Source organism: Oxyura jamaicensis, chromosome 2, assembly GCF_011077185.1.
Source record: "Oxyura jamaicensis isolate SHBP4307 breed ruddy duck chromosome 2, BPBGC_Ojam_1.0, whole genome shotgun sequence".
NCBI lineage: Eukaryota > Metazoa > Chordata > Aves > Anseriformes > Anatidae > Oxyura > Oxyura jamaicensis.
The window spans coordinates 89,309,406-89,337,088 of record NC_048894.1 but is presented as its reverse complement, the minus strand read 5'-3'; the positions used below and the strand labels follow the sequence as shown (position 1 = coordinate 89,337,088).

General features: G+C 38.8%; 1 protein-coding gene across 4 annotated transcripts in view; it reads right to left on the bottom strand.

Moving 5' to 3' along the window:
* The window catches only part of FHOD3 (formin homology 2 domain containing 3), a 410,832-nt gene that overhangs the window by 89,039 nt on the left and 294,110 nt on the right, over positions 1-27,683 (bottom strand). For 2 of the 4 annotated variants that reach the window (XM_035317956.1, XM_035317957.1), the window contains exons 9-11: positions 25,985-26,128; positions 22,409-22,647; positions 1,957-2,082 (exon numbers count right to left, since the gene is read on the bottom strand). In XM_035317956.1, coding sequence (XP_035173847.1) covers positions 1,957-2,082; positions 22,409-22,647; positions 25,985-26,128 — 509 coding nt within the window. Of the gene's footprint in view, positions 1-1,956; positions 2,083-5,558; positions 5,940-8,290; positions 8,393-21,004; positions 21,092-22,408; positions 22,648-25,984; positions 26,129-27,683 lie in introns of all 4 variants that reach the window. The other 2 variants (XM_035317954.1, XM_035317955.1) reach the window with 2 other exon arrangements.

Here is a 27,683-nt window from a genome sequence, read left to right as displayed (position 1 = left end):
AAACAAGAGATTTTATCAGGTGAGCTGGAAAGTTGTATATGTAACCTGAAGGAAAGACAGAGATGCAACTCCAGCAATGTGTAAAAGAGATTTGTTGAAGGCAGAGTGTTTGCCAGTTTCAGTGAGAAGCAGAACAAAGTGCAAAGGCTGGAAGATGCTGCTAGACAAGATTGCCTCCAAAACATGAAATATTTTCCTAGCAGTGATGATAAATACTGGAATGCTTTCCAGAAGGAGTCACCCACTGTCACTTTAAAACCAGTGAAGGTACGGGGTGCCTTCATTTAGCTTCTGTGAGACACATTACAGGTTGGAACAGATGATCACACAGCTCCCCTCTGGCCCGACTATCTATGAATCTGTGAATTTTACAGCTTCATCCTGTGGGGCCAAGGCATTTTGGCTCCAAGCCACCAACGCACTTATGCGCATGCTGAAATGAAAGCTCGCTTCCTTTACTGGATCGAGGCCAGTATGATCAACCTCTTGCAGGACAAGCCCAACTATCTTTAGCCATCTTGGTATTTGACCACTTTTGGGTTTCTTTTCTGCAGTAGCAACCAGAAGCTTTACAATGGCAAGGGTGTAGAAAGTTTGACATTCAGAAGCAGCAGGATACCTTTAATTCTTGCTTATCTTGAATCTATTTTGCCTGGGTACAAGTGGTTAAAAATGCTGCTATGGAGTTTCTTCTTATGGTTTCACTTGGCAATAATTTAATTCAGATAAGGAAAGACAAATCAAGGCAAGTTATTTGTGGGAGATGAACAAATGAAAAACAATGCCTTTCTCCAGAGATAAACTTAACGCAATTACTCACTTGAAGAAAGGATTAAATCAATACCTCATGGTTAGAAATACATACATGCTGGAAGAGCCTAACTTGAACCATTCTGAATAGTAGATTCAAAAGGATGTGAGGCAATAGGTAGGTTCAAACATATATACATACACACAAGCACATATACATGTATTCCTATACATATATATAAACATTCAAAAGTCATTAATAAAAATGAACTAGAATATAGACAAAGGATCTTGAAAAAAACAGCCCTCAGTTCAAACACGGGGGTGGGAGATGGGATTTTTATGAACTAGATGCCAATTTGGCAACAATTTGAAGCCCATCTGGCCTAATTGGAAATTAGTAGATTATCTTGACAGCATGTGTAATTAATAACTTCTACCTTTCCTTCTTAATCTCAGCATGAAATCCTTTGAAGCTGTCACTTACTTTCAGCTTGTAACAGTCAGTTGATTTCTGGTGGTCCAAATCTCTTGCCAGAAAGATTATCTTTTTTGTATGTCCATAACATTTTCCCATCTTTATTCTTCCCAGAGTGCATTTCACAACTCAAAACAGTATTTTAATTGTTCAAAATACTGTGGATTTTTTTTATTTTTTTATTTTTATTTTTTGATAGGGGGTTTTAGTTATTTTTTTTCTAAGTGAGAGGAGAACCAGTAGGTTAATATCAGTTTCCTTTACTGACAGCCATAAACTTTTTGCCTCAATGAAATGCAATGATATAGGTCATGCATGTTCATCAAGGAAGGACAAAATTAAGGCCTAGGGGATTCTGAGATAAGCATATTTCTGTGATTTTATACTTGATTTAAGATGAAAATATATCTGTCTGAATTGAATTTAAAACATGTAAGTAAATAAAATATGCTTTAATTACCTTTTTGGTACTTAGAACAGCATAACGTAAGACAACTCTGTTTTATCCATTTTAGTGGAAGAAGTAGAATTGGAATGAAAAAACATCCAGCCTTTAACACTAACTGAGCAAATGTCTTTAGAATGAGTGCGAAATGAATGTGTTGAGCGTTTTGTACATTCTCTTTCCAGGTATGGCTATCTCAAATAACACTTTGGAACAGCTTATACTTATCTCCTTTGTCCTCTCTATAAAGTAACTGTGTTAAAATGGTGGTTAAATTACAAACCTGTCAGATTTGGTCTCTTGAGGCGGTGAAAGAGTTGTCCCATAACGAGAAGTGGGTGTTGTAGGGGCACTCAGACCAGAGTAAGGTCGTGGAGAAGAGTAAGAATTGCTGCTGTAGCTATTGTATCTGAAGAAGTGAGAAGGAAAGTGGAAGAAAGGGAGAAACAGAAATAATCCGTCAGCAAGCAGACATGTAACAGTTGATCCCCTTGTTTAGGGGGTGGCAATGATACCATCCCCCAGACTTTCTCAAATATCCACCTTCTGAAAATATTGCTCTAACCCCAGCTTCAAAATATGCAGCCTATCATTTCACTTTAATATAAACCATGTCATGGAAATACTTAATTCAAAGACTGAACTGTTGTTATGGAAAATAATGAGAGATCAGAATGGTCCTCTAAAGTGACAACTCTGAGCAGAAATACTTAAATTACTGCTTAGTTACTCAAATTTATTAGCTGTTTTGGGAGCTGATACCCTGCCATTAGAAAAGGGACCCAGCAGTCCATGTCAGCAGTAGTATTTCCTAGGGAAATTAAGGCATTTTTAAGCAGCATTTTTAAGGCATGATCTAAACATGGACATACATGATTTGTGAACGTTTGCTTTATAAATGAAAAGCATCCACAACCTTTCCAATTAAAGCAGGAAGTATTTTCTTTCCCCTCCCCCAACATAAGTCATAGCTTGTGTGCCATTTCTTGCAATGCCTGTAAAAAAACATCACCATGGTTAAAATGATATGTTTCTGGAAGCATGGCTTTAAGTATTTCTATCAGCCATTCCCTCTATGTAAAACCAAACCAAACCAAACTAAACCAAACACCAACACAAAAATGCTTGACTTCAATGGGAGCTTGCTGATCAAAGACAAATTGCTTCCAGGGCTCTTGGAATGGCCACCTCCCCAGATTCCCTTGTACCAGTGATTTCATCCTGGCTCCTGTTCTAGCAGAAAGGGCAGTTGTTGTGTTGCTTTTATGTGCCTTTTAACCACTGTATTTAAACAGCATATCCAGGAGATGTAGAGATTCCTGATTTGGAAAAATCATTACATTTCTTTTCACAAGAGTGAAACAATTTTCCCTCTTAGAAAGAATCTTATGCACTGTAGGTGAAGTATTTCACAAGGCCAGCTCAAAATAGAAATTCAGTTCAGCAAAAAGGACACCATCATTTTCTTTATCATAATTCCTCATTCAAAATACATCCTCTTTTACCTTATCCTTCCTGGGCTGCTGCTTCTCCCATGCACATCAGCACTAAGTAATTTCTCCTCAGTCAGCAATTTCATTCGAAAATACTGGTTGCTTTCCTTCAGCTCCATTTAACACCCTCATCTAGTCATGCAAAATTTCAAAGTTTCAGGCTTCATTCCTTAGGGTACAATAGTATTGCCGATTGCCAAGGCCCATGTTAAAATCAAATAAATTTCAGTTAGGGGGGTTTATAATGGAAGGGATTGTGCTCCCTTTTTGCCACGGTCCCGTTTTACGTTTTATAATACAATTTCCAGACACCATGCTGACTGCCCAAGAACTGAGGATTCATTCTGGGGGAAAAAAAATGCTATCATGCATATTTCTGAGCTACAGAAGGAATTTTGCTGAATGGGAAATAACTGACTTCATGGCATTCCTGCCCTAGAAGAAAATGAACTAGAAAAGCAGTCCTGGTGGACGGCTGCATAGCTGGGCAGGACATGGCCCCCCAGAGGCAAAGACCTAGCACAGGTCTTCTTTCCAGCATCCTCAGCTCACAAAATATCCTGCCCGGGCCCATACCGAGTGAGAAGGCAAAACGCAGTTGCTCTGAGAGTATGTTCCTAACACTACCAGGAATCTCTGTTTCAATTCCACTCAACTGATAGCAGACCTTATTAAGCTTACTTTTCTTCTTTGATGACACGGTGCAGAATCCTTTTTCAGACCAAGGAAATTCAATTAGTCCAATGATAACTTTAATTAAAATGGAGAGAACACACCTTCCTTGGGCTCTGGGCTACAAGTTTAAACAAAATTATGCTAGAGGGACTGGCCTGCACATAGAATCCCTCTATACCAAATTTAGAGGGAGACAGTATCTGGAACATAAGCTGGAACAGTACCATAAGCCTATGTCCTATTCATGGTGTTTCTCTTTCTGACTTTCCTCCAGTGGTGGCTACTACTTCCAGTTTCCCTTCTTGTTTCATATACCTCCACAGGCTGCAACGGCCTTGTCCCAAGAGCCTCCACTCTGATGAAAACCCAGTCACCTACCTCTTCTATAAACACATTCCTGCCCAAATTAGGCAAGCTTTGCTCTTCTTTTTCCTCCAAATAAACACAATACAACCCTCCCCCATATCACCCCTTTATCCTATGTGATATTGAGAAGCACAAGGATGATGAGGAGAAAAATAACTGCAGGAATACTAAACTTGCAGGAGCAGGAAGCATTTAGAAATTAAGTTACATATCCTCTCTGAAAAGTATAACCCCAAAGGCAGAAGCAGTAAGAGACCAATAAATGAGCGCGAGAGACCTAAGGGAAAATGCATGTATGCAGGGATGTGAAAACTCAGCAGAATCCCAGTGTTCAATTTGCAATTTAGGAAAGATATGTGAACTAAGGTACCTGTCAGTAGCTACATGGTTTTAAAGCTTTTCATCAAATGAAAAAGCAACTTAAACACCCATGTATTAGAAAAGAAATATAAAACAATAAAAGGAACAAAGGATTCAAAATATTTGTTCAGAAGCAGCAATTCAGAAAGATTGTTGGAAAAAGGAAGAAATAAATATGCTCACAATATATGTGTACATTTTCAGCATGTAATTCAAGAACACTGACCATTGGGAAAGACAGCTAAAAACTGTTAACTTCTTTTGAAGGTGATTCTCTAACATTGCTTTCAGTGCTACCTTTTGTCATTCTGCTTTACTGGAAACAGGCTGAGACAAAAAACTTTTTAGTGTTTGTTTTTAAATGGGTAGAATAGAGAAAAAAATCAAATTTAAAGTAAAAACTATGAGAAATGTATGAGCAACTGAACATGACCAGATGTGGAGGGAAAACTGAGTGCTATATTCTCTTTATAGGGTTTAATCTACCTCTTTTATTACAAGCACAAGTTGAAATTGCACATGGCAGGGATATGCCGTGTAATCTAGCAACAAATTCAGGATTTGGCAGTTCAGTCTTTGAAGCCAGGATTTCATCCTTGAATTTCAAGCACTTATCTGATCTCTCTCAGTTTTACATCAGAAGAGCTCCATTAATTTTCATGAAATCATGCCTACATATTGCACTGTTGTAAATGAGAGCAAAATGATGCTCCTTTGTGTGATCTACCAAATCACGTTATACATCTACTGCTGCACAGAGGAGGCCAGGATACTTACCAACTATAAACCTTGAAGAGGAGTTAGATGAAATGAAGGCAACAAAGGCAAGGGGAGAATATCAATCAAATCAAAACACAGGCTTACATGACTAAAACTAATACAGTATGTTCTGGAAATAATACAACACAGAGAGCACATTATTACCACTATAAAACTCTTGAAAGGCATCATTCACTTATCTAAAAATTCGTATCAGCTGTATAAAATCTACCTGTTTTCCCTCATCACCTCTGCTTCCTTTTCTTTCACAGATGCTGGAGACTCTTCAAAGTCATATGAGAAGAGGTGAAAAGGGGTATGTGGTACATAAGGTAATTTCTCTACCGTTGGAGATGCCTTTGGAGTAACGGATGATGATGATGAATTTTGGGAAGGGTTTAACAAAGCTGCCGCAGGTGAAGATGGTGATGAAAGAACAGAATTATGATGAGAGACAGATGAATCAGGCACAGAAGAGGAGCTGCTAGAAGAGCTCTTTGCTCTAGAGCAGGGGAGAGGCTTCTCAGCTTGAGAAATGGCACTGGAGATGGCTGAAGAATCACACCACTGTGAAAGGTTTTCCTTCATAGCCTCCTGTGCACCTGGAAACCCACTGCAGGAGGAAACATTGTAGGAGGGGACGGGATGGGACGGAACAGGATGGGAAAGGGAAGGGAAGGGAAGAGGAAACGGGAAAGACAGATCAATGGATCATACCAAAAAAAAGTCTAGGAGAGTCAGGAAAAAAGAAACCTTCCCAATAGTAGACAATCATCATTTTTCTCAGAAGTAAGGAAATGCATCTTTGTATCCTTGTGGGATTCTTCTGGGGTTGGAAATGCTGAGATGTGGAAGCAACTCAGCTTAAAGGAAAGTACTTAGCCCACAGACTTCATAATAAATTTTCATAAACCTTTTCACAACCACGTTCTGAACAATTTTCAATTACTTTAAGTTAGGTTGTAAACATTGTCAGAGCAGCATAAAGCAGTCTCAACACACCAGATGATATGTTACACTGAGTATAAATACTTCAAAATACAATCTGCAAGACTGCCTCTTGAAGGCCAGGTATCTGATTATCATCCTCCCCAGTGAACTGATATTTTTAACTAAAAACACAAAAGCACTTTATTCATCAAAGATGAAAGATACAACAACAACAAAAAGCAAAAAAAAAAAAAAATCCTACACCAAATCAGCATTGTTTTGTCAAAAATAAGGTTTAGAATGATTTTAAAAGCAATGCCTTACCACATCAATTACCTAGGAACAAAGCCACTAAATTTATCTGAGTGTCAGCATCCCATTCAATCTCAGTGTTAGAGACTTGCAAGTGCGTGCAACAGAAAACACATCTGCTTTACTTTGGTGAAGATAGGTGTTGGTGAGCAACAGAAGCAGCAAAGCAGGTGAAAAGCCATGGGATCTGCACTCCTGGGTATCTGTTTTCACTAGCATCTCCAGCATAAACACTGTGCATGGGCTTTGGGCTGGATCACTCAGCAGGGGGAAGACTTCCTTCTTCCAAGACCACCTACATGCATACAAGGCATGGACCTTATCTGAGGAGTATGGGTTTGGCAAAGACTCTGCAACAAAAATGTAATATAGGTTATATATGTTAGGATATTATGAAATTAATCATCAGATATACACCAGGTAATTGTCCTCACAACTGAAACGCAGTGGGCAATCTGGAAACCTCCATCTATTTCAACAGCTGTGCATGACAGGAATCCCTGAAACTTGGCTATTCCTGCCCTTCCTGACAGGATTTAAAACAAATGTCCAGGGTAAAAGTAATTTCTGTTATGCTACAGTGATGGTGAAAGAAAGTATTTAGAAAAGTCATGGGAATATCACCCTGTTACCTCAAAGTGAGGTATTTTAAAACAATGCCCTATAAGCACACTACACCCTTTACATGGCTCCTGTGCTCTACATTTTTTCACAGTATTTTAGTATTTTCATGTGATTTACTAATAACTTGTGTCTTAGCTTTGACTTTTAAGAATAGGATTTGAGGAAATTATCACTTAATTTTGAAATTTCAGGCAGCCATTGGCTAGATTTGCAGACTGGAAGATATTAATAACAACAGTACAGTATTTTCTTTGGAATTTGCACATTAAACAGTTTCCTTTCTTCCTTCTGTGCTGTATAGTGTCTGCATGAATGTGGTTTATTTAAAAAAAAAAAAAAAAAAGTCCAATCTCATTTGCTGAGTTGCAAAGCCAAACAATTTAACCTAAATCAAATGGCTGTCTGGAAGAAAGAACATATTTTTGTTCTTCCAGTTTATTAGGATAAAGTTGCCAGATGCCAAATCCATATATACCTCAGAATAAGTGGAAAATTTTACATGAGAATATTGTTTTGATAGGTGGTTTGTTTATACCCATATATACACAGATGGGCAAGTATGTATAAAATGACATATACTCTTCAGCTTTGCCTCTAAGTAGTTCTTTCCTATTAAAATACAAACAAAATCAATATAAATCATAGGCAGCATTCAAAAAAAGTTAATCTTCTTCATATCAACAGATACTGCTACCGAGACTATCTTGTGAAAATAGGGATGAAAACCTAAGAAACCAAGCAATATCCTAATTCAGCAATGCACAGTAATGTTTCAGCATCACCTTCACTAAAAGATAAACCTAAGCCATGCTTGGAAATTATGCTGTCTGCTAAATCTTTTCAGGATTTGTGACTGTTACTCATTTGGTACCAAAGTGAGGGAGTGCAAACAGTTCTTAGTGCCTTAAGCCTACACAACGAAACACGCTTCCATTAGCGCACACAGAAATAAAGCTTTTGGATGAGAAAGGACTTCCTTGGGGTGGCTTTAAAAGGAGAGCAGGGAGTGTGAGTGACATGGTAGATGCTGATGCACGTTGGGTGGTGAGTTAATGCCAGAGTGAGGAAAGGTGTGTGGACAATGCTGAATGTCAATACCTGGCTTTGACCTGCCTACTGGCCTCTTCCTCCCCCTCATCCTCAGTATTGGGCTCTGTGACTGGTTGTTCTTCGTCCTCTTCTTCACACTCCTCCTCCTCTCTGAGGTCACACCAAGGAAAGAGGCATGCAGTAGGATGGAAAGAGAGAAGGTGGAAGAGAAAATGACATGAGTCCCCAGAAAGAGAAATGCAATGAGGTTAGAAATGGAAAGACAACACTGAGAGGGAAAACTGGGGACAGGCACCTAAAATTTCCTGCTAAGTATGTGTTGTTGGTGTAAGAGTAGCTACCAATACAATAATTTTATCCTCTCCCCCATTTATGTTTTATTAATTTTCAAGTCCACAAAGATGTGTGTGTATATATATATATATATTATATTTACATATAATATATATAATATATAATATATATTTTCTTGAGCTTGGCTTTCCATTTGCTACCTACACAGGAAATGGAAAACATGAAAATACCAGTGTTAAACCCATTTATCGTTAAGCCGTATCTGGCTTAAAGGACAGTGCAAACTGTGTTGGCATTGGACAGCTGGCACTGGATGTCATACTTATTAAATTAACACAAATAAAACATTCTGGTTAAGCAGCCAATAGCTCAACTAGAAAACAGAGCAGGGTGAACCATTAAGTTAGAAATAACAGAGACCAAATCAGTTTGGGGCTACTTGCAAACAGCAATATTTCAGTTATTGGATGCCAGTACATGAATTATTTCAGTAAAGAATCATTAGTATAGTTGAGGCAGGCTTTGGTTCAGTCTGGTGGTGGAGAATTTTAAGTCATGCATAAAGCCTCAAATCAACATATCACATAAGTAAAAATAGAACTGTATTAAACAAATGGAAAGGACTACACTTTCTGCTCACTCTCCCTCTCATTATACCTATTCCTCCCCAAACCAACAGACTCATAGAAAATTTAGAAAATATTCTCTCTTTGGACTTCTCCTGCATTTGCAATTTATCCAGTTCTCTACTTGATTTAATGATGAATACTATTAGGTTATGATCCATACAAAAAAATAAAGCATATGAACAGTAATAAAGTTTGTAAGACACATCTATTTCTTGCATTTTCACAAAAGGTGGTTTTCTTTACTCTAGTTCTAAGGGGATGTTTTGTCCATTTTTTCCATGTAGAATTACTATGGTTCCATGTCATAAGAACAACAAATATTCACAATGTGAGATCATGATCTCATCACGATAATGCAAAGGGTCAACCCAAATTTTGTTTCATTTGTATGGAGTTAGTCTTATAATCATCTGTAAAGTGGCAGCACTTGGAACTTTTTCCAAACATCTATACGGAGGATGCTTTCAAACATTCCTACAGTATCGCAGTGACATAACCATGTTAGTTGCAGCAGATTATCTCTCCATCCCTTGTCCTATCCTGAAACTCATACCTCTCCTAAAGAGATACCTCCTGTCTTCCATACACATAGTTATTTTTTATTTGTTGTTGTTGTTGTTGTTGTTGTTTTTTAAAAAAAGATCAGAGTGTGCTCATATCATCCCTTCTCCTTACCAGTGAGCAGATCAATATTGGCTTTGGCTTTGCTATGATCTCCTGTGAAAGGCAAACACCTTTTTGGCATCTGCCAACTCTAGAGCAACCACATTTGGAAAATAAATCATGAAGCTCTGTGGGATCACAGTTCTGAGATAAGAGCACACTGCATCCTGTAATGCTGTTAGCATGGCTATTGTTAATATGAACAAGAGCTGCCCCATTTACCACCATGTTTTAAGCTCCCACCAGGTTTCCAGATTGATGACGTCAAATTCTTCACATTCCTCAATTGTTTCCAAATGCCCCAAATCATAAATGAAATACTCATCAGATACAATGGAACTCGTACATTTGAAATTGTTCTTTGAAACTTTAGTCTTTCACTTGAGTGAATGACATTAAGGACACGAGCTTGAAGTGAATGCAGTGGAACTTTGTACAATATGGGTTGAATTTGTAACCGTTAGTTTTATATTTGCAGTGAATGGAAAAAGAATCCAAGAAGAAAAAAAAAAATAGGCAGAACCAAAAAGGCATGGCCCATGGTTGAGGACCACTTTAGAGCACAAGATCATCAGGTCCTGAAACTAATGCTTACGAGGTAAGTGACGCATGCTGAGTACTTTTCTTGAGATCTTGTCATCCTCTTTTTGCATCTTAGGTTTATAAGCCTGAACCTATGGTCTAAAGTCTTGATACTAAGTTATTCATTTACCAGCAGTGAAAGCTGTTCCCATCCCCACCACTCAAATATTTTAAAATCAGTATTTATCAGATTAGCATATTTAATTGGTACCTGAAGCCCCGAACCTTCCTTTACCCTACCGTCTACTTCCCTAGAGACAGATGAAATTTGGAACTCAATTGGCACTTACAATTCTGTATTTAACCACTTGTTTTCAAAATGCTGAGCTTCTGTGTAAGAAGTGTTTTACTGCCTAGGGAACCATACAATAAATAAACAGGTAAGCAGTAATCAATTAAAATACAGTACTTGGGGTTTTTAACTGCTTTGCAAAGCATCCTTCTAATCCATTATTGGGAAAATCTAATCCCCATTCAACTAGCTTAATTATAAATCCAAAACACCCTAAATTAAGCCAGTATATGATAGCCTTTACAAAATTAGGATGTATGACATGCCTCTCACAAAACAGTTACTGCACCTTACCCTGGAAGGGCTAGTTTTTTGCAAAAAAAGCCAGAAAACCAAGCAGCTTTCAGAATCACAACAGAAATGCTCCAACCAAACCCAGTTCAATAGGTTACGAGTTCAGAAACCCCACTACGGTATCTTAGTTCTCAGGGCTATTAACAACATATTTTCCATAACCACTAGCATTTCCTTAGAAAAGATGATTAAGGTAGAAGTAGCTGCTCAGAATGTGTGTGTATGTAAGAGAGCTATGCTTAAAGGACCATAGCTTTTTACATACACCCTGCTTCCAAGGAAGCTGTGTAATACATCCGTGTGCTGAAGACTAAGTAATAAACAGGGAATTAATTTCACCTTTAAGTCAATTACAAGAAATGGAAGCCTTGAACACAGAGACTAGCTGGGGACATGAACAGTTTTAGTTTCAGTCCAGTAGAGAAGCACTCCCGCCTTCAAGAAGAAGCAGAACTTCAACTGGGAGGTAATATGACCTACATGGAGCTGAAGGAAGTGTTCAGGCTCTGTCCTCCTTCATAACGGGTCACAACTATTAATAATGTGACTTGAAGGAAATACTTCTGTCTGCTCTGCTGTTTATCTGTAATTTCATCTGAGGAAGTGAAAAATCAAGAGCCCCACTTCCCAGACATTACGACTTGCTGTACTCTAAAGAAGCAGACAAGAGTAACAGCCCCTCCAGTTGAGTATTACCTAGGGCAGCCAAGTTTGATTAAGGGAAATGTGGACAATAGAAATAGGAGTGTACAAGCTCACAGCCAGAAGACCTGGTGAATCGAGTGTGCCACTCTTTCAACAAAAACAATAATGGCAGTTGATTGTCAGTATTGTTAGAGACCAGATATTCCACCAGGTAAATCATTCCCAAAAGGTAGAAAAGGAAAGAAAAAATCATGTGAATATTTATTGAAACTGGAAAACACTAACTACAGACAGATAACATTCTTGTAAAACTAAGAACGTCAGACAGAGGGATGCCCAAACAGAACAGCAGACAGATTTGGGAACTCATCTGGATGCTTCAGGGTTGTGTGTTCATTTTTGTGTGAAATGGAGAACGGATAGCAAGGAAAAACACTTTCCCACACACAAATGCAAATTTTGTTTCAGTATATTAGTAGACTTAAATTAAGAAAAATGATTCATAGGAAGGTTTTCAACTAAACTAGGTTGCAGAAGCCAGCAAATTTTTCAGTAGCACAGAGCAACTTATCCTGTTCAACACAAGGCAAATATTTTTCCTGGGGCAGGGAAGAAGGGTTTCATTTAACACTGAAGGTTCTGATATATTCAACTGATGTTAAGACTACTGCTGGGTTATTTCAGTTCCATGACAATAGTACCAGATTAGAAATATTTAAACAAAATCTTTGCAGCAGTGCAAACAAGTTTAAAAAACAATCACTGTGTTTATTTTCATCTTTAAATGGATTACTGCTACAGGCTGACAGCTTCACCAAACAAACAGAAGTCCTAAATCCTACAAATTTTTATAAACTGTAACATCAGTCATAGCAACTAACAAACAGCTACTAGGAAACAGTTTTGCTTGGTTGTTTCCACTAAAGTTTGATGTGAAGCATTTATGGTGCCTTAAAATACATGTATGCTTAAAAAGACTACAGAAGTGCAGTTCCTGGATAAAGAACCATTGGTGCATCAAAATGCAATCTAGGCAAAAGCTTTAAAACTAATGGATTAGCCTTTCTCCTTTTTTAAATGAAAAAAATAATAATAATGAAAAGAGCACCAATGAAATATATCCTGCTGATCTTAAACATCCACTCTATGTTACATACCGACATAAACACTAATGACACTAATGAACACAGATTGATGAAAGGAAATGAGAGTCAAGGGACTCATCTACAAGTTTATCAGAAGGCAGGGCAAAGCCCGTAAGATGCTCAGCATCATACCTAACACCCATGAACATGTAGCAATCCTGTAATGTACTTCTTCACAAAAACAGAAATCGGTATCTTCCATTGTAAAAAATTATTTACAAAATCTATGAGCACTCTCCAACCAACCTCTCAAGCATGTACACCTGAACAACGTGTACAAGGTTATCTAGTCTCTGTCCCCTCCAGGCTCTCCCAGAACACTTCCCTTTACAGTTTTCATGAATTCAACTTGAAACTCAGGCGTCTGGTTGTTCTCATTTGCAGTCCAGAAATACTTTTTTTTTAAAATACTATTAGTTCAAAAACAAAAACATGGTAAATAGAAAAATCAAAGGCTAAGGCTGTGCTGAAGGAAAAAACAAACTAACAAACAAACAAAAAACAAACAAAAAAAAAGAAAAAAAAAAAAAAGAAAGAAACCACCACAACAAAAACAAAGCCAGAAAATAAGCACGACCACAAAAATACATTCTACTCTGCTTGGTACCAACAGAAATTTTTGAAGTGCAAGATATACTTTAAATCATTTTAATTCAGAGTGGAAGAATTTGACCACTGATGTTTGAATATAGAACAACAGGAAAAAGCCATAATTAGACTATTGACTTTATAGTCTGCACATATAATGCACATGTAACTTAATAAATGAGATAATAGCACGTTAAAAAAAATCCTTCATGTAGAGCTTATTTAATCTTTACCAAAGTCTTACTAAATATTTCCTTTTTAATTTTTCAGGTCATCAGACAAGACCCTAAGTGTACATCTGAGCCTTTGTAGACCACCCACAGCATCATACTGAAATCCCCAAGAAGTGGGAACACTGGACCCAGTGAAGAAAGGGACCATTACATTATGAAGTGACCCCTAAAATAAAGGACAGGGGAATTGCAGAGCTCTTGGCCATTATTCCCACACTCTCAGAAAATCACCCTATGTGCAGTAAATTACTGATGAGGAATTTTCTCTCTCTCTTTCTCTTTGTAATTAAGTCAAGTACATTTCAGTTTAGGTTCTTTAAATTACTTCCATTTAAACTTTCACTGCTTTTCAGAGCAGCGGCTACTGACTAGGACTAGAGGCCACTTTTAGTGAAGGAAGGTGACCATTAGCCATTTTACCATATTATTCTCAATGAAATACTACACTTGATCTCACATTTTCCTTTCAAGTCCCTTCAAACCTCTGTCCTGTTTTACTTCTTGTATAGGATTTGGAAAGCTGCTTCTCTGAACTCCTTACAGGTGTACCAATAGAAAATGAAAAATGTTCCAGCAAGGAGAGATCTTTATAAGTCACAGTGGATGTCATTTTATTTTCTTTTGCAATTGCTTACCATTGTCCTCAATTTATGAGTGAAAATTCCACTTACATTGGTTAGACAGCACAATTCATAGCCAAATTCCTAAGTCCTTGTAAAACAAACAAATTCTTTGGTACACTTCTGCTGCTTCCTCTTTTCGTCTATGCTAGCTGCCAGAGTAGATTCAACTAGTCTTTCATGTGAAAGCTGAAAGTGCTAATAATTTAGATTCATCATTTCTTACGTTCTAAGAAACAGTAATACTTTCCTCCTCCATTAAAAACAAAAGAAACCACCTATTAAACACCCAAATTCCATTCCATGGTTACATGTGATAGATTGTTGTGGTTGGTGCAATTATGTGAAGATGAAGATGCATGAAATGGTATGGAAAACAAGTTATTTGTGAAGCCTCAAGCTTTGGCCTTCTGTACAGAGAGGAAACTAAAATGCATAATTACAAAGGTCAAAAGGAAAATTATCCTGATATGTCTGCCCTTAATAAAAGAACTGGTTAGAAAAAAATCACAAATAATGTCAAGTACATGTGTTCTCCATGCATATTACACTGTTCTTCATGTTTAGGTTACTGTTATTTTCTTATCCCTAAAATACGATCAGAAAGAACTTTTCACACCTAAATAATACGTAGGTAATGCACCACACTTTTTTCATTGCTGCAGTCAGTTTATATAGGACACACCAAAGCAGAACAAGACAGCAGAGTCTTGCTTAAGATACTGGCAAGGCTGCACAAAGAGTTCAGGAGTCCCAGCTGTCTGACCACCAAACAGCGTACCTGTTTTTACATCTATATGAGCAGCAGAGGTAAAGAAACAGAATCATGATGTAGAGAGACTTTGGGGGCAATAAATACTGAAACACAGACAGAAAGAGAGAAGAAACGGTGTTTTCAGAGCTTGGAACTGTACGTTGGTTGACACCTCAAGGTCACTGTTGTTGCCCCTTACTTCAAAGGGAGGGTTCTGGAATTGGCATCCAGCCAACTTGTTGTCTTTTTTGCCTCCCATCACATCACATGTGTAAAAAAGCTTTCCTGGCATGAGAGAATCATGTTTACAAATACTGCAAACCCACTGGGGAGGTACACTACCTGAGACACATATTCCAGTCCATCAGACACTACCACTGGCCTCCAGAGACAAGGATTCAAATCCTGGTTCCGTGTTACATTTCCTCAGGTAGTTAATCGAAGCTAAATATGCAGTAAATAAAAAAGAGTAAGCATACATGCATTCACAGCATGCATGCTGTGCCTGCATTCGCCATGCAGCTATAACATCACTAATGCTCAGTATTTTTTTTTTCATTCATTTTGAAATTCAAACAGGGGATATCTACCATTGCTACTACCGCAAAGTCCAGTGCTGTCAACTGGTCTCTGCATGTATACCAAGCATAAAACATTTATTTCCAGCAAGATCCACAAACAGTAAATAGCAACCCCCTACTATGAAACCTGACATTTCTACACAGGTATTTAAATTTGGATTAATTTTATACTACTGGTATAAAACTGAGGCAGTAACAGTACCAGTACATGGGATACTCATCCAGCTGTAAGTTCCTCCTCTTTTTCTTTCATTTTTTTTTTAATAAAAAAAAAAAACAATTACCCAGAAATTAATCTATACATGAATGTAATATTTATGGTATGAATGTAAAAGAAAATCTTTCTTAACCTCTCTGATGTCTCTTTTCCAATGCATTCCTTACAGATGCTTCCAAGACATTCTTACAAAGCACAAGATCACAATTTTTATCTTTTTGTGCACCCTTCTTTCAAATCTGCTTGACATCATGCCTCACACAACCCTACCCACGTGAAAGAAGTAAATGTGTCCTCCCTGCCCCAAAACTCAAAATAAGCATTGCATTAACATTTTTTTTTTTTTTTACGTTATTGTTGTTAAAGGCTGATAAAGGGCGGATGCTGTAAACAGATGCTACTTTACCAACCTGTTTGATTTGACACTTAAATCTCCTTTCCAAAACCCTTGCTTTTACAACTCATTTCCATTTTTACCTATACCAATTAAAATGTGAATAAGTTAATTTCTCTTCAGGTATCATTGTAACTGATATTATAGAATCCATTTTATTTCAAAGCCACCACTAATGCTCAGAGGCTCAGATCACACACACACGTATTAAATGGATCCCTAGCATATCCACACATGTGGCTGAGTGTTTGTCCTGGAACTGTTTTCTTTGTCTAGATTTGTGCTTCAGTTGCTTCAAACAACCAAAAACAGGAATCAAGGACAAATGTCTATGAAAACATACATTTGGTTCATTCTATTAAACCAATAAAAATAAATTCTTTTTCTCTTTTGGGCCTTTCGTATCTGTATCAGAACCCAAGTCCTCCATTAATGCTAATACCGAGTCTCCTTTCTCTGCTGTTTCATACCTATCTGTATTTCTGACAGCAACTCTAAGAGACATGGAATGTATCCATCCTAAAAAATAAAAAATAAAAAAAATGCACCTACCACTGTACCCAGCACTTCAATTTAGAGCCATAAGTATTTACATAATCAAAACATTTCACATAGTGTAGTGGAAAGTCAACACAACTTAAAACACTATGACAAAAACTAGAATTTTGCCATGGTAAATGCTACGGAAAATCGAAGATTAGTTATGGTTTAGGATGTCTGAAAACATGGAAAATCATTTTTAAAAAAATTAAGAAGTCTCAGCTGTATTTTGGGCAAACTACCCCTGCAGGCCTGGCTCTACATGAAGCAAATTGAATAATCAGTTAATGGGGTATAATAGCCAAACGAAGGTCTGTGCAGTTGGTTAGAAACTCGACAGGAATCTGAAGCTGAGCAGAAAAAATGTTTCAGCTCAGCTATGTTCATTGTTTTCTGGTAAAACTAAAATAGCATCAAGATCTTTTCCTGAATCTTAGCAATCCTCAAGCACCAGAAACACGTATTTTCTAACAAAGACCCTTATGGCTTCTCAACACAGCTTTACTTTGTTTAGACAACCATTTTCCAATTTTCTCTGGGATTATAAGGGGTGTGAAAGTCCTTGAGCTCAGTATGCACCATGCAACAGTGCTGTGTCCAACTAGCCTGGAAATTTGCAGGAAACCTTGGAATTCCCCATTGTACCCTTTGCTCAGAGGAAGAGTCATCACAGCCTGCCAGGCAGGACCCTAACACTACTACCAGGGAGTTTCTAACTTTGCTGCTCTTTTGTAGTCATCCAGCATATCTAGAATAGGTTTAATAAGGCAAAAAACACGTTGTTTCCTAGAGTCTTTCTTAGGAGGCTCAACACGTTTATATTTCATGGTAGGTACATAATTCCCTGTTGGGTGTTCTGCTGTTTGGTTCCTTCTCGGTACATGGCCTCCTGAAGGCCAAGTTTCTTCAGATTAAAATATCTGGAAAGCTCAGGTGAACCCAAACATTTGCTCTTCCTTATGCCTTTTTTGCTCCATAGTCTTAAAAAAGACAGTTTGTGAAATCCAGTTTCCCTCAGGGTGCAGGCTGCACTCTGATGGGATAAGAGCTCAGTCAGATCTCGATGTTATGTTCCAAGCAATACTGACACAGAACTCCTAACCAAGGTCTAGGTATCTCCAGAGGAACATGTATAGTGACGAGTCCTTGTAAATCTTTTGCATTTTTTGATGATATAAACCAATTCTGAGCTATGGAAGAAAATATTTTTTAAAAACAAAACAAAACAAAATACAGAAGACAGCAGAGAGTGTAGCAAAGTGGGGTAAATATCTAATCCTAGCTATTCACATCTTTATAAACCACAAGGTCTTTGAATATAAACTTTGAGAGCCATTCAGTTAAATTCTGGTAAGAGCTGTCAGTGTAAATCTCATAGAAGCTTCCCTGAGTATGTTTGCTCAGTCTGGTTGACACATCTCTCATGGGACACTGATGGGGAGAGACAGGGATGGTCTCTGTGCAGTACTGATCAAAGGGAAATGCACAGCAAAGTAAGAAGCAGACTCATTCAAAGAACTGGGGGTTGTTGATGTTTCTGGTTTGTATGTATAGGGCTCTTGCAGAGCACCTGTTCCAGCAAGACAGCACTGAGAACTCCCAAACTACATGCCTTCTATTCCCTCAAAGCCAGACACAATGAGACTGAAAGATAGGAATTTGTGTTTGAAGACTTATATAGCCAGAAATCACTGCATACAATAAAAACATCAACCTAGTGTTAAGTACTATGCCACTCCTTACATTTTTCCCTGACTCTATCCATTGTGTGGTTGGAAAAAGCTAGCTTAAAAAAAAATACACACACAAAAAAGAACCATGAAATAATGTGTTTGAAAGTCTACCACTTAAGAAACAGAATGCTAGACCACAGATTGACAGCACCAAATTTGGACTAGGGCAGAAAACCTTAGGAGGTGCCCTCAGCAAAACACTTGGTGTCATATGCGAACAGGACAGATGATGCCCCCAGGCTTTAGGGCGCTGTGTGCCATCCTGGTAAAAGAAAGGAGTTTTGACCGAAGCAAACCTGGTGGTGGCCAGGCCGGGTAAAACATATCAATTAAAGAATGCAGCAGCAGCTATGTATCCTTAAAGTAACCTTCAGCCTTTCTTATTTAGTAGGTATCAACTTATTTATTTATTTATTTTCTAACAGACACATTAGGCTGAGTTTCACTCTCCATGAAAACTATTTTAACACAAAGCAGACTTGGGTCTTTATTTGTTTTGAACCACAAGTAAAAAAGCAATACATTTACTTTGGAAGAAGGTTGCCAAATGGATGAAAAAGGCTTGCAAGTTTTCCTTTTGCTTGCCCTTAGCATTTACGGTCAACTTTTCCCAGCTCAAAACCCAAAGTCTGCTCTCAATTAGCCTGGTGTAAATCAGAGCAACTCCATTGACTTCAGACAGCTTTTCTGGATATACAGTATTGTGAGACAGAACAGAATTTGGCCAATATTGTCTTTTTTGTTTTACCGGCATCATGGATTTTTCTCTTTCTGGAAGACTTATCGGTTGACACAAAGCAGATGACTGTGGACAACCTGTTTGATGTGGTAAACAAAAGCAAAGTAACTGCCAAACCAGCCGATGGAGTTAGAAAGAAAAGAAACATGAACACTGTGGGAAGGAGAATGCTGAGGAAGAACTTGAACCTTCTACTGATTTTGGTAGTGAAGTCCAAAAATAACCAATAATATTGCCTAAAACTGTGTAGGAGTGTGATTTTAATCTCTAATCATGACGATCAGAAGCAATTCCTCTGAACTTGATGGTGCTAATCCACAGTAAAACCAGACACAGAAATCTGCAACCACACACAAAGTTTAGATACCAGCAGGACCATCACAATAAAATTATCATGAACACATTTCCTACTGGTAAAGCAAATGTAGTGAAGGAGTAGAGAGACTGAACTCTCTTTTGCAGAATTTATTTCTGTAAATACAGCACTGCAAAACCTTATTGCAAACTTTTTTCCTTCCTTGAGAGGGACTAGGATTACGAACTGAAAGAAACTTGATAGCAAAAGACAGATCTTTCCTGGTTGAACGAAGGTATTTCCAGTTTATGAGGCAAGAAATATTTTTAATCGATTCTTACATATTCCTCTCTGCAACACTAGTTAGTGATGGAAGGAGAATGGGCACAGCAAGCATTTATTTTGACAAAAGCATAGGATGCCTTATTTTAACTCACAATTTTAAAAATTCATTACAAGATGTAGTAAGGCCTAACTTATGGTGCTTTATTAAATCTTTTAAATCAATAAAAATGCTGCTTCAGTGACCAAATGCTCAAGTTTGAAAAGTTTTAGTTTTTTTTTTTCTTTTTTTCTTTTTTTTTCTTTTTTTTTTGGTCCTTTTTAGCTGTCAGTTGTAGAGATAGTTTCATTCACCTGGACTATTCCACTGAAAGTTGAGATACTCACTGGGATATTATAAGGCAGAAAGGCTTTTTTTTTCTCTTCCTACCACAATTAAAGATTTACGTAGATGAACATACTAAAAGTGTGAATGACAAAATCCGATTTGCTGAAAAGTTTATTTACTAGAAACCCCGTATGACATACAGAGGAGCCAACACAGACAGCTTCTTGTTATGGCAACTTAGAACACTTCATTGGGCACAGAACTTGCATCTTTGGGCACCAAAAAGTATTCTTTGGTCTGTAATGACTAATGGGGAAAAACTGATTTGCTAGAACAACTTCAATATGAAATTAAACTTGAAATATGTGTCTAAATAAGTACATGTCTGCAAATTTTTAAATGAAGATTTATTTATTGGATTTAAATTTAAATTATGCTTTAAATTATGTCAGCTTCCAGGTGGAAGTGGAGTAGAAATGGCTATTTTTTTTCAGAAAAAGAAGCTAATTATTGGAATTACGCTATGCTGGTGAAAAAAATACTTCAAAGAACTTACAAAAATAATCTGCCATGCTTCTACTGACTCACTACCAAAAATCAGTTCAACCATAAATTCATTAGGAATTACTGAAGACTGCAAAATAAACCTAGCAAGCAAACATTAACAGTGAGAAAATGTATTAGTATTAAACGCATGACTTGTATTTGTTTAATTACAGTAAGAGAATCAGTAATTTTTTTAGAATTGAAGCAGTCCCTCATTTTTAATCTAAGCTCATAGTTTTAACAAATCAATGACATCTGCTGCACATCGGCTGATAGATTCCCAGTCACACTGGTAAGTCATGAAACAGAGCATAAGGTCATGCACAAGGCTTTCCACACAGAGCAGCTGAACCCCCAGCTGTACTCACACTGAAGATGCTTTAAACTCAGCCTCAAATGCACTGTCATCTTTGTCATCAGCCTGTAAGACCATGTGGCTCTTGGCCTCCAGCTCTCTAAACAGTCAGCCAATAGGATGTGATGGAAAAGCACAAATGTGTTGCCAAATGGAAACAAACAAACAAAAACAGAAAAAAAAAGAAAAAAGCAAAGAAAGAAAGAAAAAAAAAAAAGAAAAAAAAATAGAAAAAAAAGAAAGGAAAAAAAAAAGAAAAAAGCCATTCTATGATACATATCATTCAACTACTGTTTAAATTATCTGGAGTCTTGTATTTTCTTATTGACAGAAACCATTAAACTTTGGTCAACTCAGTTTGCTCAGTAAGATGGGCAGCTTTATACGTAATATAGGGTTTTAGGGCTCTAAGTTTCCATCCAGCGCTAACCAACAGAAACCCCCGAAGAACTTCCCAAATGGTATAATCAACACAGGAAACACTCTTCATGGAGCATGCTTTGGTTTTGCAAATTGCACCCTGGGCCACTGGATGACAGACGTGTCCAGCTTTAGCTATCTGCAGCAAGCATATCTTCATGTGAGCTAGTCAGCCAGATTCCCTTTATAGTCGATAGAGAGAAAGTTAGTTTCACAGCATGATTCATCTTAGCTGAAATTTCAGACATGTAGAACACATTAGATAACTTCAGTCTTACAACCACTTGCTCCACTCCACAGACATCAAAGGGAGGCAAGCTGATCAGACATCTAACTTAGGCAAAATTCATTCCAGCCCTCTTGTGTGGTATTCAGATGTGCTGAGGATCTGCAGCTCCCATTTTTTCTAAGCATGCATAGCCCAAGCCAAGTGTAATGGTACTGGCAATGATGCTAGCTCTGACTGACTCCAGTGATGCAGACTGCTCCTCAACTAGTCATTACTCTCTCTCTTTTGTTAATTATAAAGCATCAGGCACATTCACTACTACAGTGTAGCCTCAAAAGGAAGTATTTATGCGGGAATGCTCTTTGCAAAGGGAAAAAAAAATCAATGAATGGTAACATAACCAGGGCAATTACCTCTGCATTAATGTGACTTTACGCTTGTTACATCTCCCTTTATGTTTCTATACTGAATATAAAATCTGTCCATGGATGATATTAACCTTGATTAGTTCCCAAAATCAAATGCTCTACCTACCATGGATTGGGTCCATTTACTTAGGGTAGATGGTGCCAAAGAACGGGGGTATGTAGGTAAATCAAGTCACCTACAAATCTGTTTTTTCTGTGTGTGTGTGTGTGTGTGTATTTATTCTTTTTTTTTTTTTTCTTCCAGTTTGCTGGAAAAAGGCTGGCAGGTTAATAAAGTGCAAGGAACATAATGGAAAGTAACGAGGGAAAGGAGGGCCCATTCCTTAGCTCAGGCACCTACCTCTCACTGAGACCTTCAACACGCTGTCCGTGGCCTAGCATGAAGCTGGGGTTCGACTGACTGCATGGACTGGCAGGGGCCGATAAAGTGCTTTTGATGTTCTGTACCGAGTGTCTGCGGCTCCGTCGGCGCTCCAAGCCCCTTCGCTCACTGGTGCCCAGGCTGGCCCTTCTTCTGTCCTTGCGCCCACTGGGCGGGGGGTCAGCGCTCTCATCTCCATCCTCATGTCTCAGGGTCATCTGAGGAGGAAAGAAAGGCAAGGTTTCTGATCTGTGTCCTATAGGTACCATAGGTCTTCACAAATAGTCTTTAAAAGATAACTCATTTCAACATGACTGAGGCACCGTTACTACAGATATCCCTCTGAGTTGCTATTTGCAACTGCAGTGTAGCAGCTCTAATAATGGAATTATACACAGACATCTTGCATGGATCAGTACAGGGCCTGTAACAACAGATATATTTATGCCATTTTCATTTATTTATTTATTTGTTTTTAAGGACTTAAATTTCAAGGAGTCCAAGCAGTGCTAGACACCTAGCTCTATTTCCTTCTAAAATACACAGGTGAAGTCTTGGCTCTGCTGAAATCAACAGAAAAACTCCTAGGCATTGATCAATTGAACACTTCCTGATGTTTAGACATGCCACTGGTAATGACTGTGTGAAAGATAGGCTAGTATTTTAGGACAGAGCCATCATTTATTCTCAACCAAGAGAATAGCAGATGCATACATAACTGCATTCCTCTCTAAGGTCTCCATTTTTACAGATCTCTCTGCAAAGTAAACAAAGGAAAAGAAACTAACAAAACTGTTTCTGTGAACTCATACCACAATGGATTAAAAGCAAAACACACAGACCACACATCTCCTCTAAGTTTCCCAATTTTAGGTTAGCATAATTACTTTCTCTTATGCCGTTCAGTGGAAAATTCAGCATTTCCTGCCAGTTCAGAAGCATTGTCAATGCAGAGGAACATATGCATTATATAAGGAAAGAACAATGCTGAGAATGCATTGTGCATGGCCACAATGACATTTGACAGAAAATTCTGACATTGGTTGGGAGCTCATAAACTGGAAATAGTCCAGGAACAAAATATGGATGTAGCTGTATTGGGTTTACGTGGCAAGGGTTTGGTAGCAGGGAGGCTGCAGGGGCAGCCTCTGTGAGCAGAGCCCAGCAGCTGCCCCATGTCAGAGCAGAGCCAGCTCCAGCCGGCTCCGAAAGGGACCCGCTACTGGCCAGAGCTGGGGAAAGGGGAAAAAGAACCTGCTGTGCAACAGCAGCTGGGAGAGAGGAGTGAGAAGCAGCCCTGCAGCCCCCAGGTCAGTGCAGCAGGAGGGCAGGAGGTGCTCCAGGCAGGCAGCAGCAGTTCCCCTAAGGCCTGTGGAGAGGCCCCTGGTGGAGCAGGCTGTCCCCCTGCAGCCCAGGGGTCCCACACGGAGCAGATCTCCACGCTGCAGCCCGTGGAGGAGCCCCTGGTGGAGCAGGTGGATGTGGCCTGGAGGAGGCTGCGGCCCATGGAGAGCCCCCGCAGGAGCAGGGCCTGGGCCGGAGCTGCAGCCCGTGGAGAGGAGCCCACGCAGGAGCAGGGGGCCTGGGGGGAGCTGCCGCCCGTGGGGAACCTGTGCTGGAGCAGTTTGCTCCTGGGGGATGGACCCCGTGGTACGGAGCCATGTGGGAGCAGTTCTGGAAGAGCTGCTCCCTGCAGAGTCAGTTCAGGAAGGACGCCATCCCATGGGAGGGACCCCACACGGAGCAGGGGCAGGGAGTGATGAGGCAAGAATGGCAGAAGCAAAGTGTTATGAACTGACTGCAGCTCTCATTTTCCATTCTCCTTCACTGCCTGAGGAGAGGAGGTAGAAGAGGGTGGAGGGAGGGGGGGAATGTTTTTTTAGTTTGCTTTTAGTTTCACTAAAAGCATTCACTGCTGTAGTCTGTAGGCAATAGACAATAAATTATATCAATCTTCCTATGCTGAGTCTGTTTTGCCCATGACAGCGATAGGTGAGTGATCTCTCTGTCCTTATCTCATCCCATGAGCTTTTTTTCATCATTAAAAAAAAATAAAAAAATGGTGAGGAGGGAGAGTCAGAGAGGGGTGCGGTGGAATTAGCTACCTATTCATGTTAAACCACCACAGCAGCATCTAATATCTTGACTTATGGCATGCCATTGACATGCCAATGTGACACAGCTCTAACAGAAGAAAAAAAGTGCTACGTTAGGGTACATAAAGAGAGAGCTATTGCTAGCAGGAACAACAAAATTACTGGTGGATCTCATCTGAAATGCAGTATAAAGATTAAGCAACCTTTATTTAAGAAGGATCCATTCACACAGAAAGAGGTAAAGGAAAGGTGTATGTGGGTGACCAGAAAAATGCAAATTTTCTTGTTTCTATGTCTCGTTATTCCGGTAATTCTTTACTAGAAGAGACTTTGACAAAATGACGGTTGGGGAAGTGGGATATTTCTGCATAAAGTGCAAAATCTATGTAACTGTGAAGGAGAGATTTTTCAGATAAAGCACAGATTTGGGAGAAAAAGAAGGAATGTATGTGGATATGTCTACATTTATTCTGGTTATCAAGAGAAAGCTGGTACACAACTAGGTAAACTGATAATTTTGCTATCAGGTCTTTCAGTAGGCACAGCATAAACAAAAAACACCTGTTTTTAAGTTTAACAATCATTTTTTACAAAGGACATTATGAGCTGATGCCTCTAACAATAAGAAAAGAACATGGAACCCTCTCATTACTTTTTTCTGGCCTGAGAGTGCTCCTCCAGTCTGGTGTATATAAAAAGTAACTCTGCTAAAGTTAGTGGAGTGGTTTGGGTGTAGACCTGATGAAGAAAATGGAGAATCAAATCTACCACATACTTTGCCGGACTTGGATGGAGATAAAGTCATTTCATTTCATCACATCAGAATATGAATTCACATTTACATTATATTGACTGCAGCCTAGACCTCCCCACTCCCAACACTTCCCAAAACCTGAAAATTGAGGCTAATTATTAAGAAACTGGATATCCTATCCTTGCATAAAAATACTTAAGAAGTAGGTAATTTATACTTAGGTGGTGAATGTGGAGTCATTCATTACTCCATTGCTGCAAACTGCACAGGATCTGGTCCAGTGTAAACTCGTAAACAAGGACTTGCTGGGTATTCAGCTGCAGAACAAGTGGCATTTGTGAAGCTAAGCTCAGCTGAACCTTTTTCATGAGCTGAATACTTTTGCATATGGAGAGAACTGCTTACTTCAGGATGTGTAAGAAGCAGTCTGAGAAAGTTTTAGTTGCAGGCAGAACTGCCTGCAAGTAAATGTGCTGCTTTGCCTTGGAGTACACCCCAGTATTAGTATGAAATGCATTTGTATGAGCAGCTATATACTTGTAGCAGGTCACGTATATGAATGTATATAATACTTCTAGCAGCCAGATGTTTTTCTTTTAAAATAAAATAGATAACCGAATTTCACCTAGGTTACATTCCCCCCTCCTTGAGGCTTTGAAGTTTGCACAAGCTGTAAGATGCATAAAACAGGGCATGTTATGTTACCTCATAAATGTTAAATTGCTCAACTAAGTCCAAGTCTGTTCCTTTCTTGTTCAAGTGTCTCTGTGAAATAGCTTCAATGCCTAGCTCTTCCAGACAGTCCACCACGTCGTAGAAAGAGTCTTGATCTGGCAACCCCGACAGCGTCTAAGAATCAAAGGAAAAACATTTAAATCTGTTTGTTTTGAAAAGAATTAAACAAAGGTTTTTAAAAGCGGGTGGCAAGTGGTGCTACGTATGATTTCAATAAAACAAAACCATGATGTGGGATTAGAGACACCGCTAGAAAATAAAAAACAAGTGGTACAGCTTTTAACAAACAACTCGATGCACTGTGTAGAAAAATGAATAATTGGCAAAACAAATCAATGTTGTTATTTCATACAAAAGTATGGAAAATGTGGGCCTTTAAAATACACAGTTGGATTCTTCCTGGCTTCATTCAAGTACAGATTTAAAGAACAGAGAATGTTAAAGCATCAAACACAAGGATAAAAGCAAAGAGAGAGAAAAAAATGGTTCAGCTAAAACCAGTGAAGCTGATTTCCTACTGATTCTTGTAACTTTGGCGTTAAGAAGAAAAAGTCGAATGCACAGCTGTGTGATGTCCGGACAGCAGGAAATATCCTGCACCATGTGCCTACTGTCCTCAACACCTGCAGCAGAGGTCATTCTCCCAATGCACAAATTGTTTTATATTACAGAGATATTGACTTCTTTCCTCCCTTTCAGCTTCAAAAGTCTTACTAAAGGTATGCTGACTTCTTAGCTCCAATAAAATGTTAAAAGTATTACAGATTCCTGATTATGGGGTAAGTTGTTACCAGTGACACTGGAGCATTAGAACACTAGAAAATAAAGAATGCCAGTAATAACAGCTATTGAAAATAAACTGTTTGAATTCAGAGCTTTATATGGTGCCCACTCTATATTCAAGAGAGAAAGAACTTTTTTTGTCTTTCCTTTTTTGGTGAGTACAAAAAACAGAAGAAATGGAAGGCAGTCTTCTGCAGTATACCATGTACTTTAAACACTCCATTGCTGTGCGCGCAGCAAGAGGGATTGAATCAAGCTACTCAACAGTGTACTGCAGAGTGATGCTTGGGAAGAGGACATGGACATTGGACAGCTCTGAATAGAGCATGAGTGAACTTCATCCACCAGTCCTGCAGACAAAGTCAACAGAAAACACAACTATTTTGGTTTGCTATTATTTTCTGCTCAGCCTGTGCTGATTTTTAACTGTTCTTTATGGGTGATGCAGAAAAATAAACCTAATCCTGCTGATGCTGAACAGGAACTACTGAACATACAGTGCAGCCTTCTTGCAGAGTGGCATATGCCACCTTGTGAGCATCAGTCTGTCCAGAGCCACTACTGAAAAACAAGGGAGAGTGCAGTCTGGAAGCAACACAGTTATTCTGGATTAGCTCTCCAAAGAGATACTCGTGCTGAGGTAGCTTCCTCTCTCCTAGCTATTTAATTAGCTAAGTTACTAATCTATACCTCAGTAGAAGAGAAAAAGAGCAAGAAAAAGAGAGCCCAGGCAAAAATCAGACACTCTCCAGAAAGAGCTTCACCTTCTCATGAACGGGATGGGATGAACTGTACTCTAACTCTGTTTTTCTGGAATGTGGCTTTCCTGAAGTTGCTCTGAGCAGCAAAGTGAAAAAGAGAACAGCTGTTCTGGGCTACCTCCCTC